The following is a 19,388-nucleotide window of genomic DNA, read 5'->3' on the forward strand; positions in this document are numbered from 1 at the left end:
AAAAGCCAATTATCTATTCAAGGCATGTCATTTAATTTAAATTTAACCATACAAACTTCACATAGAAGGTCGTTTTACACAAGTAAAAACAGCTATAAATTCCTTTTATCAAAAATTCCAAATAATTAACCTTAAAGGCATTAGTGCAGGGCAGACTATATAAACTGTTTCATTCGTTACAGTGCTACATGTGATACAGAAAAGTCAGATTAACTTTTAATTATAAGGCATTGTACAAAAAATACATTAAAAGAGTCTTCTTTTTTTTTACAATTAAAACCATCATCTTTCCATTTAAAAAAGTAATTATGACACATTAAACTTGGTTTGTTTCTTAAAAAAAACTTCAGATAAAAATGGAAAAGCAGAGCTTGTATTTAATCATTCAGCCTTTAGTAGAGGAGGAATCTTTCTCAGCATCAAGTGAGAAAGGTTATTAAAAGTGATTGATTTTTATTAAGGTAACCATGTGCATTGATACTGAGGACACTAAATGAAAATACAGGTGGGCTTTATAAGTTAAGAAAAAAACAAAGGAACAATTGGCTTAGAACAAAGTCATGTTCTTGAAAGTCAAATGTATCTATCTGTCTTACAAAACCAATATCCTTAAAAAGATGTCCTGTGCCTCTTGTAAGAAGATGAAACTACAGTGTCAGACAGGTTTCCCTGGATCATCTTAGTTCACCTCATTTATAAGTATAAATATATATGGAAATGCAAAACCCTACTATTACAGACAGAAACACACACACACACACACACATGCAGAAACTATTAGGAAAGCATAATCTTTAAGTGGCAGTAAATTAAAAATTATTTTTAATGATGGTTATCTCTTCTTTTTTTTCTAGTCTCTTTCCTAGTTTAGAAAGAAACAGTGGCAAACCACTTTAAAATAAATCATCTTTCACCTATAACTTATATGGCTAGTTTGTGTCTTGGAAATCTAAAATATGCATGTAGTAGCTTGAAATGGTACATAAAGCACAGAACCTATATAAGTTTAGAAAACTGAATTAAAATCAGGTACCAACAACAGGTCTTTTTATGGAGCTTCATGCATGGTAGGTATTCGATAAATGTTCTAATGAATGAAAGAAGGAATAAGTAAATGATGAAAGTAAAAAACAACTATTTATATTTGCTAAATCACCTGAAATTTATATTTAAAAATAGGACATAGTTAATGAAAACTCTAGTTAATCGTTCTGATAAATCATATTCCTTAAATCAATCAGTTTACTCAAGGTCTAATTTAGTGGCAGAGCCCTGAATTGTAACCCTATCTCTGTTCATAACTGGGCTTCTGATAAATCTGGGTTATCTCTCAGGGTCTCTTCTGCTTTGAAATGCTGATTTTGATTTCTGAAGTAAATAAGAATTGAAATAGATTCTTTGGGTTTTTGTTAAATCACACATTCATACATATATTTTAATTATGATTAATATTAAAAGGTAATAAGCATATGAGTTGACATGTCACCAAATTATGCTTTATATCTTCTTTCTGATACATTTTTTCTCACAAATTAATTTCTTGTAATTTAGGAATCCTGATTTTATTTCCGTTTAGCCCTGATGAGGAACCAAGCTCAGTTTGTTAATTTGTAAAAGACCTTTTATGAGGATGAAAAGCATTCATAAATATTAAATGTTTACAAAGCTCCTGGCATATAGTAAGTGCTCAATAAATGCTATTATCATCATAATTAATGGCTGCCAAGTACTCTTCTAAATCTTCTTCAAGATACTACTAGATTTCTAGAAGATGGTGAGGTAGAATATATTTTTTAAAAGGCCTAGCATACTGCCCAGCATACAATTGCTCTCTAAATTAAAAAAAAAAAATTATATCACCTTATATAAACAGATGTCAGTAGAAGTCATACTAATATGCCTGTTTATGAGACATAAAAGCATAATTTTGCATACAAAATGTTAAGTTTCAATATTAAAAATATTACTTACGGATTTGCTTATTCTCCTTTGGTAATTGAATTTTGTTTGTTTGGCTGCTGCCTTCCAGGACAAACACAAAACTTTTAACTTCTTTATCAAACTCCTATAGAACAAAATGAAAACAGTAGTTATCACAGGATATTTTACTTGGCTTCTACTATAAAATTGAAACTTCAGATCTACAGGGGAAAAAACATCCCATAACCAAAAACTTAAAAGCAGGCTCAGGCCTTAGTACTTTTATTCTGAGACTTCTTGGAAACTAGACTACAGAAGCATGGAGAAAGGACAAAGAGCAAGGGCATTCAAGGTCTGGACTGGAAAGTGACTGAAATTATGGATGATGGATTCTGGGCTGCAGAGAAAAGGAAGATAAAGAATATAAATAAATTAATAAATGAATTAACTAAACAAAATAAAACACAGGAAAAGTGGAATAGTCAATGGCCTAAAGGTCCCAACTTAGTTGAAGAACAGAGTGGAGTAACTGAGCAAAGACCTTAAGAATAAAGATTGGGGGCAGAAAGGGATATTTTAATGTCTCACTTAGTAACTTCAGAGGTCCTACAGTTTGTGGTGATAAGGACCAGGGTAAGACAGTAGGGATGAATGCTGAAGTAGAGTGGAAGGAGTTGTTAAAGATGAAGAAATCAAGAAACTGAGAAGCCCAGGACTTGGAGAGATTTTTCTTATAGATATTGAAGTCATCTAAAATTATATATAGCACGGCATGGAGTACAGAGAAAGGTTATGACCTGTGTGCCAAAGTCTTAGACAACTGAAGAGTGGTGTCGAGGACAGCTGCAGCCAACAATGTCATGAAAGGGTTTTGGAGTGAAAGAACAGGAAAAACAGTTGTGAAATTTGATCAAGCCCTTTCTTCTATAACCTTCACTCCCATTTCTTCCCCTGATTTACGTGGCTCTAATTTCTAACACTTACTTTCCAAATCACAGATGGACTGCCAAGGATCTTCCATTTTGCTCCAGGATTTTTTCCTTGAGCACTGAAAATTTCAACAAATGCACCTCCCTAAAAAATGAAAACAAAATATTTAAAGTAAAAGACAATGCTAATGAGGAAGTATTATCCATCACAGAGTCTATAACCAGTGTTGCCGGCATCTGTCAGTTAAGCTGATCTGGGATGAAACATTATCCCTGTTACTACTCCTACTTTTTACGTTGATTGTATCTAAACCACAACCATTCTGATTTGGGTCACCTTGGATTAATGGTTTAAAGAATCTATTTTTAAAACATGACAAATATTAAATAAATTGTGCCATACAAACCCGACAGTATCTCAGTGGGGGACTCATTTACTTGACACATACAGATCATTGCAAACGTAAAATGTTCTGCAACCCACACTAAAGGGTTTAAATCCAATTCTTGAATCAGGCCAATACATTCAGGTAGTTATCTCTGAATACAAGTTTTCTAATCATACTGACTGGGGCTCCAACACCGGCTTTTTAACTATCTGACCTTGGAGTTATTTAACTTCTTGATTCTCCATCTGTAAAATGGGTTGTTGGATTACATAAGATACTAAACATCAAACCTCCAGCACAATACTGAGCTCCCGGCAGGGGCTCAACACCACCACCAGAGATTATTCAAAAAATGGGGAGAGAAATTAAATAGTTTAGTACTGGTCAATAAAAAGGCCTGGGAGGCATTTGGGAAGTCCTATTTTGAACATTTCTACAAGATATTTTTATATATGTAATACAAATTAATGTGCAGATCTAGAAAATCTGTACAAGAGAAATCAAAGATCGTTTCTACAGACAGCCTACTGGTTCCCCATTGTAAACATGAGAACATGGAAGGACACACTTACGTAAGCACACTGAATATATTACTGAAGGTCCATAAGCTTTAATTATTTAAGAAAGGGAAATTAAATAATTAGCTCTGAGGAAGAATTTATCACAAAAAAATGAGAATCTGATATGAGGACTAAATATGGTTTGAATTATAAACAATATGTGAGCAAGTCTAATTTCTGTACGGAATTTCCAGCTTTTAATTTTTCTCAGTAATACAAAGATATTTTTGCCTCTGAGTTTTAACACACAATCATTTGAAGGTGAGACATTTAATGTCTACTTCCTTAGGCGGTATTATGTGCAAACTGTATATGGGATAGAATTACTATAGCTTGTGAGGGCAGGTCATTTTTCACCATGAATTTTAAATTTGAGACAGCTGGTTGTTTTAAAAGAAAAAAGTCCTCATACTTGGTGAGACAGCAAACTGTCCCCGCTGCTTTTTGCTTTCCCATGTTCTCCAAGTTTCCTGTAGTGGGTATATGCCTTTTTTGATCATATACTTTACCTGTAAGAAGTGAGACAAACTCTCTAAAAGTGGTCTAGCCCAATTAGTGATAACGAATGGGACAGAAGAAAGAGAACTGCAGACTACTCCGACAGCACTCATAAGGAGGCAGGTAGTGCTGGGTGAATGAAAAGGCAGAAGCAATAAAGAGGTGGAGATGGGTGGAGAACTGATTAGATACAGCCAAAAACGTTCAACAGAACAGCAGGACTAGCATGGTAAGCAGACTGTAAACAAGGAGTGTAACCTCTCGCAGAGGCGAGGACAGGAGAGCAGGAAGGGAGGTGTTCAGTGAGGTGAGGAGAGCAGGTCACTGAGACACTCTAGGATATTCAAAGTGACTGAGGACGACCCAGAAGCAGGGTTTCTCCAAGTGTGATCCTTGGACCCCCTGCATAGGAATCACTTGGGGGAAGTAGTTAAAAATGTAAATCAAGTGACCCCCATCTACAGATTCGGATTCACCAGATCTGGGATGAGGGTCAGGAAATCTGCATGTTAACAAGTACCCTAAGAAATCCTGATGTACTCCAAGGTCTGAGATTCACTGACTCCCAGTTCTGGAAAAATAAAACAGCACATAGCCAAAGTGCTTTCCTTCTTGATGTAACAATGCATGCGTTTACTCATTCACTCTTCTAAATCGTTTCTGAGATGCCAATGTTGCAGGAATACTGAGTCTCCAAGGCGCTTGTTAAAACTTAAGATTTCTGGGCCCTGCCCTCAAGATTCTGATTCAGAGGTTTCAGTGGGGCCTAAGATCTGCATTTTAAGTAGACTCACAATTAATTCATGTACCTTAAGAAACACTGAGTTGGAGAGTGAACAAAAGCCAAATCATACGCCTAGACATTGGTACTTTTCCTTTCTCTCTGGGCCAATAGCATTCACCCACTAATTCTGTCTTACCCCGGAAAAAGACCGCATTATGGGGATAGAGGGTGCACTGTATCCTCACCCCGATCACGGCCTACCTCATCTAAGAGGAGAAAGGTATAGACAAGTTGGAGAACCGTTTCGGGTTACCTGGTACTCATTTTTGAACATTCCCGAAGGGGGCCCAGGCTTGGGGGGCACAGAGTTCAGGGTTTCCAGCGAGTGGCGTGACCCTGACGGCTGGAAACCGGCCGGCGGGAACCCAGGAGCCCGACGGGTGGGGAAGGGCTTCGTGCTTGGCCCCGACTTGGGCAAGCTCTTCTCACTCCCTCTGGTCCCTGGTCAGCTCCATCTCCGGCCCTCGACCCGCACCATTGCGGCTCCAGCCTCCGGGGTGCCCGGGTCTGGGCAGGGCGCAGCTGCCTGGACTGACTCCTGGTCGTCCCTGGGGAGTGATTGTGTGTGTAACCTACGTGACGGGGCGCCCAGTTGCGGAGCCACAGACAACCGCCCGCCGGCCCAAGAAAGGCGGGCGCGCTCCCGCTGCCGCCCCACCCCAGAATCTGACCGCGAAAGGGCAGCGCCGAGCGCCACTAGCGTTCCGGCCGCGCCCATTGGTTCCCACTGGGCGCCTGCGCGTTGCGCTCTCTAGGCTTCTTGCCAACGGGCGCGGGATACGCGGTGACGTAGCGTTGCCCGGGCAACCGCGGGACTCCTAGAGAAATGGCGGGCGATCCAAATGGTTACCTGCACTTTCCTTAGGTCATGACCTCTGCCGGCTAAGAAGCCTAAACTCAGCGTGGATTAGGGCTATGCCAGGTACTGCACTCTTCTGGAGTACCTGTCGGCTTGGTCTCTCCTCTTGGTAAACACTGATAACTGGTAGGTTCCTGAGGGATACAGTCACGGACTCATGGAACCCTCACGTGGCCTTTGTTTAGAGGGTTCCCACATTTGGGTTCGTTGAGGCAGTAAGAGGGTCTGCTGGACCCTTTCATTGTTTCAGAAGACCCTAGGAAGCCAAGATTTTTTTGTTGAAAATAATAACTTATTGAGACTAGCACTCGCTTAAATGTAACTGTTAAGTTACTTTATTTAGTTTCTAGATCAGAGCCACTTCTTACAGGGAAGGTACTATTGCCAATTTTTGGCTAAGGAGCTGTGGCTCAGAAAGGTTAAATGGCTTGGCCAAAGTCATATGGCACCAGTTAGGAATTCTTATCTGATGCTGTACTCATGGTTGAGTTAGGTCAATGGCATAGATTAATGCTAATCAGGTACTACTCATAAAGTCCCTGCTATAGGCTGAGTGGCTCACAGGTTCACAATTCTGTGAGGTAAGGGTTAGTCTCTTTGCATTTGAGAAGATTGGGATTCAGAGTTGATTAGGAATTTACTCAAGGATGCAATGTTGAGTTTCATTTATGTTTGAGTCTAAAGCCCAATATCATTCCACTTCACCCAAAAACCTCAAACATTTATTGTCCTATCATATGCCAACTATTATGGATTATGTAAGGGATACGAAAATGAATGCTATTCGGAACTGCTCCTTAGCAAAGATAAGAAGAGCAGATAAGGAACAAACCTTCTTGAACATTCTAAGCCAAATAATAGATGGAAAGGAAATAGAGGTGGGGGCCATGGCACAGCTATACATTGCGGTATGGTGTCTAGAATCCAGATTTCTTGATTTCTAGACCAGCAAACTTAGTTCAACAGCAGTTTCTTTTAAGTTTCTGTGCTGGAGGCTTTGACAATTATGATCAATAGACGTGGTCTCTGTCTTACAAGACTTACCTATGGGGGACATTTATCCGCTGATTCTTTTAACAGATAGTTTCTAGAAACATAAGATATTTCAAATACTATGCTAAGAGACTGGGTGTGCAGTGAATGGCCCTACCTTCATGGAGCTTACATAGGGGAGTGAGACAGATGATAAATAAAATAGCAAATAATTACAACTTGTGATAAATATCATGAATTCAATCACAGGGAGCAACATTGGGTGAGTATATTAGTTTCCTGTGGCTACTGTAACATTACCTCAAACGGAGTAGCTTAAAACAACAGAGGTTTATTCTCTCATAGTTCTGGAGGCCAGAAGTCCAAAATCAAAGTGTCAGTAGGGCCACACTCCCCCGGTGGCTTTAGAGAAGAATCCATTCTTTGTCTCATCCAGCTTCTGGTAGCTGTTGGCACCCCTTGAATTGTGGCTTCATTTGGAGGCCAGAAGTCTCAAATCAAAGTGTCAGTAGGGCCACACTCCCCTAGTGGCTTTAGAGGAGAATTCATTCTTTGCCTCATCAGCTTCTGGTAGCTGTTGGCACCCCTTGAATTGTGGCTCCATTTCTCCAGTCTCTGTCTCACCTCCATAGTCACATTGCCTTCTCCTTTTCTGTGTGTGTTTTCCCTGTGTGTCTCTTATAAAGAGGTTGTAATAGTATTTAGGGCCAACTTTGATAATCCAAGGCAATCTCTTTATTTCAAGATAATGTAATCATATCTCTAAAGACCAGTTTTTCCAAATAAGGAAACATTTACACGCTCCAGGGAGTTAATGTGAATATATTTTTTGGGCAGCTGTTAATAATAAGGATGGCAAAAGGTATAATGAGAATCTGGAGAATCTAGGGAACATCTTAAGGCTTCTAACAATCTACTTGGGTCTCTGAAAAGGGTCTTTTGACACTGTAGTTGAAGTGAAATCCACAACTTTGCCCTACTTTATTTTCTTTCTTCCTCTTATGATTACATGAGTTAATTAATATGTTTATCATTTATCTACAACCAAAAGGGTAAATAACCTCAGTTTGTCAATGAAAAAATGAGCTACAGAATTGAAAAATGAATAATTACAGTGAATCAGTAAGTCTTATTACTCAGGTGTTTTTGGTTTTGATCACCTGTTTATTCAACTTAAGACTAGAAGGAAACAGTGTCCATTTATTTCAATGTCCTCACTTCCTAAAGAGAAAGTAATAGTCCAAAGCCAAACATTGTCACCTGACTGTCCTAATTTCTGACAAGTTCAGGAGACTCAGAGTTGGATTTTCATTGGCAACTATGGTATAGTGCTTGTCCAGGCAATGGGCAAATCTGAAAGTTGGCCAAGTTCATCAGTGTTATTTTGCCTATGGTGAGAGCCACCATTAACAATGACAGTGGTAGCAATAAAGCAAAAATAAGAATGTGCAGTACTTTAACAGTATGAATTCAAAATCAGAGAAAGGAGGAAATCCAACTTTACAGTAGCAAGTACTCTTCAATTTGATTGAATGCAAGCTATGAACAAAAGCTTGGATTTGACTGTGACTTCAAGGATATCTAGCAGAATTCTGAAAAAAAGAAAAAAAAGGAAAAAGCCAGCCTGCCCAAACAACTTGGCTTAAACCAAGTTAGTTATGTTCATTATAAAAGATAAACCAAGTTATTTATGTTCACTATAAAAGACAGTGAAACAATTTATTTAATTGCTACAATTTTTTAAGAAGTTGGTACATTTAGTAATTGCATTAAATTGCTTAACTTAATTTGACAACATTAAGAATTAGTCACTTTACAAGCTGTAAAGTGCTTGTCTTTGTTCTACAAAGAAAGTGATTTGAAAAAAAGAAAGTAATTTGGTGGTATATTAATATTAAAGGATATTGGATAGTATTTAAAATGGAATAGACTAGAAACAGTTTTAAAGGGTGGCAGTCTTCGTATGCCAGTATAGCCATTCAACTTAGATGAGTATGATTATCAATTTGACAAGAAATAATATTATTTTGAACTAAGAATGTACTGTATTTATCACAATATTGTTGTAGTTTTTATTTTGGTTACAGTACATAATCTAATTATTTGGCTAATGGGAAGAAATAAGATCTGTTTCATGAGAATTTGTTCTGCTGCACAGTAATCTAGAAATGTTTAATACTTGAAGGGTTATTTTAATTTTTTACACATTATAGAATAGCTTTATGAATGATAATGTTGAGTTGATAGGAAAGTTTTAAAACTGGGCCTATTTTATAGTTTTAAGCAAGAAAAATTAATGATACCAAAGTTATTCATTTGACAGTTGATTTGAAAATAGTAGTGTCTTCTTTTTTCCAGAAAGTATGGAATAGTGAAAGTTTTTGAGGGTTTTACTATTTTTAGATTTTCTCCTCAAATGGGTCTTTCCCCCTTCTCGGGTCCATGAGATCCTATGGGGACTATTTCTTGCCTGTACCCACAGATGACCAAGTACTTCAAAAGTCATGCATAAATGTAAAATTTCCAAAACCAGTTACCACTTGAAAGCTTTCTCAGGAAAACAAGACAAAACAAAAAAACTATCCCAGTAGTTTGGTATTTAGGTATGAATACTTTCCTAATAAAGTAGCTTTACATAGCAAGCACTTAGGTTTAAAAAAACGAACATTTGCCAAATACATCTTTGAAAAGAATAAATTAAGTGAATATTTAGTACTAATTTGTTTTGCAATGGCATAAATGATCAAGGTTTTTAACAGAAAAGTTAGATCTAAGTAGCAAATTTTTCTTGCATAACTTTCTCTAACCTAAAGCCAGTTAGTGTTGATATGTGATAAAAGGGCTGTAGAAAACTGAATGTCTACATGAGAAAGAATGAAATTGGACTCTTGCTTTGCTTTTTAAATTTATATACATGAGTTAACTCAAAATGAATCAAAGACATAAGACCTAAAACTACAAAAGTCTTATAAGGAAACATAAGGGGAAAACTCATGACATTGGACTTGGCATTGATTTCTTAACAACCTAGAGTAGATCCAGCTGCGTCTAGAGGTCAGAAACATCATCAGGTTTCCTTTCTCCACACTGCTTCCTCTCGGTTGGCTCAGTCCTTAGGCTGGCTCTCTTCAGGTTTACAAAATGGCTATAGCATTCTCAATTTTACATTCTGATACCACTAAATAGAGCATTTGGGGCTAAAGTCCTGAAGTTCACCTTCATTTGGATCAGTTTAGGTGATACGCCCATCTCTGAACTAAACACTTTGGTCAGATAAATATGCTTAAGGCTAGATTAAGTGCTTATTCTTAAACCAGTCCCTGCAAGCAAGGAGATGAGATATATTGATTGGTTGGGAATGGGGTATCACCAAAACATGTAACTAGGGAATGAGGAAGGATTGTTTCCCAAAGGAAACTCTGGGTCCTCTTCTAGGGAAGGAGGAAGATGGATATTGGGCAGCCAAAAGGAGATATCCACTATAATGATTTTTTTTTTTTTACAAATAACAGACACCAGACATATTTTTTAAAAATTCTAACTATACATGAATAATTTAATATGAAAGAAAGGTTCTCTAATATTCTTTAAATATTTGATGTACATATGTGTAATTCAAATATCATAGACCCTTTTCATTATCCCAGGATTTACATTAACTCTTAATATTCAAGCCTAGATTCTTTAAGCTCTTACCTGCTTAGTAACAGGAAATCCAGTGTTATTGGATGCCCGTGTATTTCTAGGATCTTTAAGAGGATACTAAGTAGCCAGGAATCACTTTGGAAATGAATACTTGACTGCATTTTTTTCTGAGACCAAACATTCTTATGAAGGATTCCACTTAGTTGCCACTGTTACCACTATTGCCAAAGAATACCTGCCATGTTTGAAGTTGTTGAAATTAGAATGTAACTGCTTTCTAATGCTAATGTCACCAGTGAAACAAAGACATCTGGGAACTGGCCTGACACAGCTAGGTTTTGGTGTTTTGTTATTGCTGTTGTTACTGAACACGAACAGTTTCACAGAATATCAATATCATACGAAGCCACTCTGTGACCATGATGAATCAAGATAAAAACATGAATATTGTCCAAATCAAAAAGATGACCAAACATTTCCCTATCCTGGTTAATATGAGTGACTGCTGCTTCTTTACCAATTATAGCTAAGCCTTACTTCATTCTTCCTGTCTTATATTAAGATTTCTTAATATTCCCAATCATTGAATTACCCTTGGTTCCTGACAGGACCCAATCCAGAGCAAAGCTCTGCTTTCCTAAACCCTCGCCTAAATCAACTAACATAAGCCCAAATCCTAAAATTAGTTCTAACATCCTCTTACTAGGATACCCAAGGTTCCCCAATGGTATATTTTCTTCCTTGTTGCAATGAGTGATGAACCCAACTTCTTCCACTACTGATATATCCCTGATATTCTTTGACTGAGGAGCATTAACACCAGTAAATCTAGAATTTTGTGTTTTTATTCTTAGGAATCAAACTGAATGGTTATTGTGAATTTCACTCAGTTGCCAGGATTGGAAGAAGAAAAGCCTTTCTGCAAAATTATTTGAGCCCCAATATTTAGTGGTTAGCCATAAAACTATTGTACTCAAATGATGCAGCTAGTCCAGACCTAACTCTGAAGCCCAGCCCCCAACTGGAACTATTTAAATAAAGTGACCTACACTGTTGCCCTGAGTACCACTTACACTACCTACCATCATCTTTGTCCATACTGATTTTTCGATGTATATCTTCTTTCATTTACCAAGGGAAAGATGTCTTTTCCAGGTAAGATAAGGTGTTTGGGGTGGGGAAGTCCCCACAGTGAAGCTGACTGGATCCCAAAGTTCTGTAATTTTTAAAAATTCACATACACATACATACACACACTCACAGGCCTATTCCACGAGGGTGGTTGAGTTGGGACAAGTTTGACTATTTGCCCTACCCATACCAATATTTCCCTATCATTTCAGATCCTGTTACTCATCTAACTCATTGTATATTCTTCCCTAATGGTGAATTCTTTTCTGAAGCCCTCCTAAAATCTGATTTCCCCAATTTTCTGTCAGTTAGGCATAGCTCTGCCAGGTAGGTGTACATATCTCAACAGAGTTTAAATATTTTTCTCCTGGGAGGCTCTTGGACCTTGTGAAAACCACCAGATGCAAATAGATATGTGTATGAAGGAATTCATACCAGTCCCCTAAAATCTCTAATCCTAATTTAAATTAGCACACATAGAGAGGAGAGTTGTCCAACTCGGCTGTCCAAAAGCATCTGAGTTCCACCTCCACTCAAGTTCCCTAGTACTAGCTTATATTTCACCACCAAGAATATGTGCAGAAGAATGGGATTACCTTCTCTCTTTTACCCTTTCTCACCCCATAGGAGGCAGATATTTTGTTTAGCATATTAAATACCATTGAACTATGGAACACAATAATATGTAGAGAAAAGTCTATTCATCTCAGAAGTTCCAGTGTGAAGAACCCGAAGGACTTCTCAACCCCACCTCACCCACCTCTTCCCCCGGGGCCCAGGGTAAGGACCTGCCATGACCACTAGGACAGAGAGACAGGTGAAACTTAGAATTCTCCTTCAGCTGTGCTTCTGGGATGGAACTGGAACCCCAGAGGGAGTTCAAAGGGATAGAAAAAGCTACAAAGAAGAGAGAAGACAAGATAAATGGGAAGTGGGAAAAAGGCAGTAGATGGGAATCCAGCATGTTCATCTTGCAAGGTCTTCTGATATCTGATATTTTTCTGCGTTTCTGATAAGTTAATGGGAAGGATATTTTCTTTCCATTTGCAGACTTCTGCATGTGTGCTGATAGTGTGTGGCTAATGCATACAAACACATTCAGAACACACTATCAGAACACGTATGAATCATAGCCATTATTGTTATTTCTTATTTCAATAGGTTTTTGGGAAACAGGTGGTGGTTGGTTACATGGATAAGTTCTTTAGTGGTGATTTCTGAGATTTTGGTATGCCCATCACCTGAGCAGTGTACACTATACCCAATGTGTAGTCTTTTATTCCTCATCCCCTTCACACCCATTCCTCCAAGTCCCCGAAGTCCATTGTATCATTCTTATGCCTTTGCATCCTCATAGCTTAGCTTCCACTTATGAGTGAGAACATATGATGTTTAGTTTTCCATTCCTGAGTAACTGACCTTAGGATAATAGTCTGCAGTTCCATCCAGGTTGCTGCAAATGCCATTATTTCATTCCTTTGTATGCCTAAGTAGTAGTCCATGGTGTGTGTGTGTGTGTGTGTGTGTGTGTGTGTGTGTGTATAACATTTTTTTATCCACTTATTGATTGATGGGCTTTTGGACTGGTTCCATATGTTTGCAGTTGTGAATTGTGCTGCTATAAACATTGCATGTGCAAGTGTCTTTTTCATATAATGACTTTTTTCCTTTGGGTACATACCTGGTAGTGGGATTGCTGGATCAAATGGTAGATCTACTTTTAGTTCTTTAAGGAGTCTCCACACTGTTTCCAAAGCGCTTGTTCTAGTTTATATTCCCACCAGCAGTGTAAAAGTGTTCCCTTTTCATCACATCCATGCCAATATTTATTATTTTTTGATTTTTTTCCTTATGACCATTCTTACAGAAGTAAGGTGGTATTGCATTGTAGTTTTGATTTGCATTTCCCTGATAATTAGTGATGTTGAGCATTTTTTCATATGCTTGTTAGCCATTTGTATATCTTCTTTTGAAAAATGTCTATTCATACCATTTACCCATTTTTTAATGGGATTTTTTTCTTGCTGATTTGTTTCAATTCCTTGTAGATGCTGGATAGTAGTCTTTTGTCAGATGCATAGTTTGCAAATATTGTCTCCCATTCTGTGGGTTGTCTGTTTACTCTGCTGATTATTTCTTTTGCTGTGCAGAAGCTTTTTAGTTCAATTAAGTTCTATCTATTTATCTTTGTTTTTGTTGCATTAGCTTTTGGGCTCTTGGTCATAAAGTCTTTGCCCAAACCAATGTGTAGAAAGGGTTTTCTGATGTTATCTTCTAGAATTTTTATGGTTTAAAGTCTTAGATTTAAGTCTTTGATCCATCTTGAGTTAGTTTTTGTATGAGGTGAGAGATGAGGATCCAGTTTCATTCTGCAACATGTGGCTTGCCAATTATCCCAGCACCATTTGTTGAATCTCGTGTCCTTTCCCCACTTTATGTTTTTGCTTGCTTTGTCAAAGATCAGTTGAATGTAAGCATTTGGCTTTTTTTCTGGGTTCTCTATTCTGTTCTGTTGTTCTGTGTCCTATTTTTATACGAGTTCCATGCTATTTTGGTGATTGTTGACTTCAAGTATAGTTTGAAGTTGGGTAATGTGATGCCTCCAGATTTGTTCTTTTTGCTTAGTCTTGATTTGGCTATGAAGGTTCTTTTTTGTTTCTGTATGAATTTTAGGATTTTTTTCCTAGTTCTGTGAAGAATGATGGTGGTATTTTGAAGGGAATTGCATTGAATCTGTAGATTGCTTTTGGCAGTATGATCATTTTCACAATATTGATTCTTCCCATCCACGAGCATGGAATGTGTTTCCATTTGTTTGTGTCATCTATGATTTCTTTCAGCAGTGTTTTGTAGTTTTCCTTGTAGAAATATTTTACCTACTTGGTTAAGTATATTCTTAAGTTTTTTGTTTGTTTGTTTGTTTGTTTCAGCTATTGTGAAAGGGGTTGAATTCTTGATTTTATTTTCAGCTTGGTTGTTGTTGGTATATAGCAGAGCTACTGATTTGCATACGTTGATTTTGTATCCTGAAACTGTAGTGAATTTGCTTATCAGTTCTGAAACTTTTTGGATGAATCTTTAGGGTTTTCTAGGTATACGATTATATCATCAGCAAACAGTGACAGTTTGATTACCTCTTTACCAATTTGGTTGCCCTTTATTTCTTTCTCTTGTCTGATTGCTCTGGCTAGGACTTTTAGTACTATGTTGAATAGAAGTGGTGAAAGTGGCCATCCTTGTCTTGTTCCAGTTCTCAGGAGGAGTACTCTCATCTTTTCCCTGTTCAGTATGATGTTAGATGGGTTTTATTACCTTGAGGTATGTCTCTTCTATGCTGATTTTGCTGAGGGTTTTATCATAAAGCGATGGTGGATTTTGTCAAATGCTTTTTCTGCATCTATTGAGATGATCATGTGGTTTTTGTTTTTACTTCTGTTTATGTGGTGTATCACATTTATTGACTTGCATATGTTAAAACACCCCTGCATCCCTGGTATGAAACTCAGTTGATAACGGTGGATTATCTTTTTGATATGCTATTAGATGTGGTTAACAAGTATTTTGTTGAAGGTTTTTGCATCTGTGTGTTCATCAAAGATATTGGTCTGTAGTTTTTGTTGTTGTTGTTATGTCCTTTCCTGATTTTGCTATTAGGGTGATACTGATTTCACAAAATGATTTAGGGAGGATTCCCACTTTCTCTTATCATTTGGAATAGTGTCAATAGGATTGGTACCAATTATTCTCCGAAGGTTTGAGAGAATACAGCTGTGAATTGGTCTGGTTCTGGAATTTTTTTGGTTGGCAGTGTTTTTATTACCATTCCAGTCGTGCTTTGATCTCATCTGTTCATAGTTTATATTTCTTCCCGGTTTAATCTAGGAGGGTTGTATAATTCTAGGAATTTACCCATCTCCTCTAAGTTTTCTAGTTTGTTTGCATAAAGGTATTTGTAGTAGCTTTGAATGGTCTTTTGTATTTCTGAAGTATCAGTTGTAATATCTCCTGTTACATTTCTAATCAAGCTTATTTGGATCTTCTCTTTTCTTTTCTTGGTTAATCTTACTAATAGTCTTTCAATTTTGGTTATTTTTTCAAAGAACCAGTTTTTTGTTTCACTTATCTTTTGTGGGGTTTTTTTTGTTTGTTTGTTTTCATTTCGTTTAGTGCTGCTCTGATCTTGGTTATTCCTTTTCTTCTGCTGGGTTTGGGTTTGGCTTGTTCTTGCTTCTTTGGTTTCTTGTGGTATGACCTTTGATTGTCTATTTGTGCTCTTTCAGACTTTTTGAGTTAGTCGTTTAATGCCAAGAACTTTCCTCTCAGCACTGCTTTTGCTGTATCCCAGAGGTTTTAATAGGTTGTGTCACTATTATCATTCAGTTCAAATAATTTTTTAATTTTCATATTGATTTCATTGTTGATCTAACAATCATTCAGTAGCAAGTTAATTTTCATGTATTTGCATAGTTTTGAAGGCTTCTTTTGGAGTTGATTTCCAGTTTTATTCCACTATGGTCTGAGAGAGTACTTGATATAATTTTGATTTTCTTAAATTTATTGAGACTTGTTTTGTGGCCTATCATATGGTCTATTTTGGAGAATGTTCTTTGTGCTGATGAATAAAATGTATATTCTGCATTTATTCTGTAAACATCTGTTAAGTCCATTTGTTCTAGGGTATGGTTTAAGTCTGTTGTTTCTTTGTTGACATTCTGTCTTGATGATCTGTCTAGTGCTGTCATGGAGCATTGAAGCCCCCCACTGTTAACTGTGTTGCCATCTATCTCATTTCTTAGGTCTGGTATTAATTTTTCTATAAATTCGGGAGCTCCAGTATTAGGTGTATATTGATTTACAACTATGATATTTTTCTGTTAGAGTAATCCTTTTATCATTGTATGATGTTCCTTATGGTCTTTTTAAACTGTTGTTGATTTAAAGTCTGTTTTCTCTGATATAAGAACAGCTACTCCTGCTTGCTTTTGGTGTACAGTTGCATGGAATATCTTTTTCCACCCCTTTACCTTAAGTTTATGTGAATCATTTATGTGAGTCTCTTGAAGACAGCAGATACTTGGTTGGTGGATTTGTATTCATTCTGCCATTCTGCATCTTTTAAGTGGAGCATTTAGGCCATTTACATTCAGTATGAAGGTACTATTCTATTCATCATGCTAGTTGTTGCCTGAATACCTTGTTTTTGTTTTTCAATTTTGTTATTTGTTTTTGTTTTATAGATCCCCTGAGATGTACGCTTTAAGGAGGTTCTATTTTGGTGTATTTTGAGGATTTGTTTCGAGCTTTAGAGTTCCTTTTAGCAGTTCTTGTAGTGCTGACTTGGTAGTGGTGAATTCTCTCAGCATTTGTTTGTCTGAAAAAGACTGTATCTTTCCTTCATTTATGAAACATAGTTTTGCTGGATACAAAATTCTTGGCTGATAATTGTTCTGTTTCAGGATGCTAAAGACAGGACCTCAGTCCCTTCTAGCTTGTAGTGTTTCTGCTGAGAAATTTGCTATTAATCTGATAGGTTTTCCTTTATAGGTTATCTGATCCTTTTGCCTCACAGCTCTTTTTTTTTTTTTTTTTTAATTTTTTTTTTTTTTTTTTATTATACTTTAAGTTCTAGGGTACATGTGCATGATGTTTATATCATGTATAACTCCCCATTGCAATCCCTCCCTCCTCCCCCCTCCCCATGATAGGCCCCAGTGTGTGATGTTCCCCTTCCCGAGTCCAAGTGATCTCATTGTTCAGTTCCCACCTATGAGTGAGAACATGCGGTGTTTGGTTTTCTCTTCTTGTGATAGTTTGCTAAGAATGATGGATTCCAGCTGCATCCATGTCCCTACAAAGGACGCAAACTCATCCTTTTTTATGGCTGCATAGTATTCCATGGTGTATATGTGCCACATTTTCTTAATCCAGTCTGTCACAGATGGACATTTGGGTTGATTCCAAGTCTTTGCTATTGTGAATAGTGCCGCAATAAACATACGTGTGCATGTGTCTTTGTAGTAGAGTAATTTATAATCCTTTGGGTATATACCCAGTAGTGGGATGGCTGGGTCATATGGTACATCTAGTTCTAGATCCTTGAGGAATCGCCATACTGTTTTCCATAATGGTTGAACTAGTTTACAATCCCACCAACAGTGTAAAAGTGTTCCTATTTCTCCACATCCTCTCCAACACCTGTTGTTTCCTGACTTCTTAATGATTGCCATTCTAACTGGTGTGAGATGGTATCTCATTGTGGTTTTAATTTGCATTTCTCTGATGGCGAGTGATGATGAGCATTTTTTCATGTGTCTGTTGGCTGTATGGATGTCTTCTTTTGAGAAATGTCTGTTCATATCCTTTCCCCACTTTTTGATGGGGTTGTTTGTTTTTTTCTTGTATATTTGTTTGAGTTCTTTGTAGATTCTGGATATTAGCCCTTTGTCAGATGCGTAGGTTGCAAAAATTTTCTCCCATTCTGTAGGTTGCCTGTTCACTCTGATGGTAGTTTCTTTTGCTGTGCAAAAGCTCTTTAGTTTAATTAGATCCCAAGTGTCAATTTTTGCTTTTGCTGCCGTTGCTTTTGGTGTTTTAGACATGAAGTCCTTGCCCATGCCTATGTCCTGAATGGTACTACCTAGATTTTCTTCTAGGGTTTTAATGGTATTAGGTCTAACATTTAAGTCTCTGATCCATCTTGAATTAATTTTCGTATAAGGGGTAAGGAAAGGATCCAGTTTCAGCTTTCTACTTATGGCTAGCCATTTTCCCAGCACCATTTATTAAATAGGGAATCCTTTCCCCATTTCTTGTTTGTCTCAGGTTTGTCAAAGATCAGATGGCTGTAGATGTGTGGTATTATTTCTGAGGACTCTGTTCTGTTCCATTGGTCTATATCTCTGTTGTGGTACCAGTACCATGCTGTTTTGGTTACTGTAGCCTTGTAGTATAGTTTGAAGTCAGGTAGCGTGACGCCTCCAGCTTTGTCCTTTTGACTTAGGATTGTCTTGGCAATGCGGGCTCTTTTTTGGTTCCATATGAACTTTAAAGCCGTTTTTTCCAATTCTGTGAAGAAAGTCATTGGTAGCTTGATGGGGATGGCATTGAATCTATAAATCACCTTGGGCAGTATGGCCATTTTCACGATATTGATTCTTCCTATCCATGAGCATGGTATGTTCTTCCATTTGTTTGTGTCCTCTTTGATTTCACTGAGCAGTGGTTTGTAGTTCTCCTTGAAGAGGTCCTTTACCTCCCTTGTAAGCTGGATTCCTAGGTATTTGATTCTCTTTGAAGCAATTGTGAATGGAAGTTGATTCCTGATTTGGCTCTCTGCTTGTCTGTTACTGGTGTATAAGAATGCTTGTGATTTTTGCACATTAATTTTGTATCCTGAGACTTTGCTGAAGTTGCTTATCAGCTTAAGGAGATTTTGGGCTGAGACAATGGGGTTTTCTAAATATACAATCATGTCATCTGCAAACAGGGACAATTTGACTTCTTCTTTTCCTAACTGGATACCCTTGATTTCTTTCTCTTGCCTGATTGCCCTAGCCAGAACTTCCAACACTATGTTGAATAGGAGTGGTGAGAGAGGGCATCCCTGTCTTGTGCCAGTTTTCAAAGGGAATTTTTCCAGTTTGTGCCCATTCAGTATGATATTAGCTGTGGGTTGTCATA

General features: G+C 37.5%; 1 protein-coding gene and 1 long non-coding RNA gene across 6 annotated transcripts in view; one reads left to right on the forward strand and one right to left on the reverse strand.

The window, feature by feature from the left end:
* The window catches only part of CFAP20DC (CFAP20 domain containing), a 320,674-nt gene extending 314,907 nt beyond the window's left edge, over nt 1-5,767 (reverse strand). For 3 of the 5 annotated variants that reach the window (XR_004436919.1, XM_033210293.1, XM_033210292.1), the window contains exons 1-3: nt 5,334-5,767; nt 2,905-2,994; nt 1,972-2,065 (exon numbers count right to left, since the gene is read on the reverse strand). Coding sequence is in view for 2 of the 5 variants with exons in the window: in XM_033210293.1 (XP_033066184.1) it covers nt 1,972-2,065; nt 2,905-2,994; nt 5,334-5,354 (205 nt within the window). In the remaining 3 variants the exon portion in view is untranslated. Of the gene's footprint in view, nt 1-1,971; nt 2,066-2,904; nt 2,995-5,333 lie in introns of those variants that run through there. The other 2 variants (XM_033210295.1, XM_033210294.1) reach the window with 2 other exon arrangements.
* LOC117083069 overlaps nt 5,216-19,388 on the forward strand; it is a 50,163-nt gene continuing 35,990 nt past the window's right edge. The window contains exon 1 of the long non-coding RNA XR_004436921.1: nt 5,216-5,300. This is a non-coding gene — a long non-coding RNA (uncharacterized LOC117083069). The remainder of the gene's footprint in view (nt 5,301-19,388) is intronic.

This window comes from Trachypithecus francoisi, unplaced genomic scaffold, assembly GCF_009764315.1.
Source record: "Trachypithecus francoisi isolate TF-2019V2 unplaced genomic scaffold, Tfra_2.0 Lachesis_group0, whole genome shotgun sequence".
Classification (NCBI taxonomy): Eukaryota; Metazoa; Chordata; class Mammalia; order Primates; family Cercopithecidae; genus Trachypithecus; species Trachypithecus francoisi.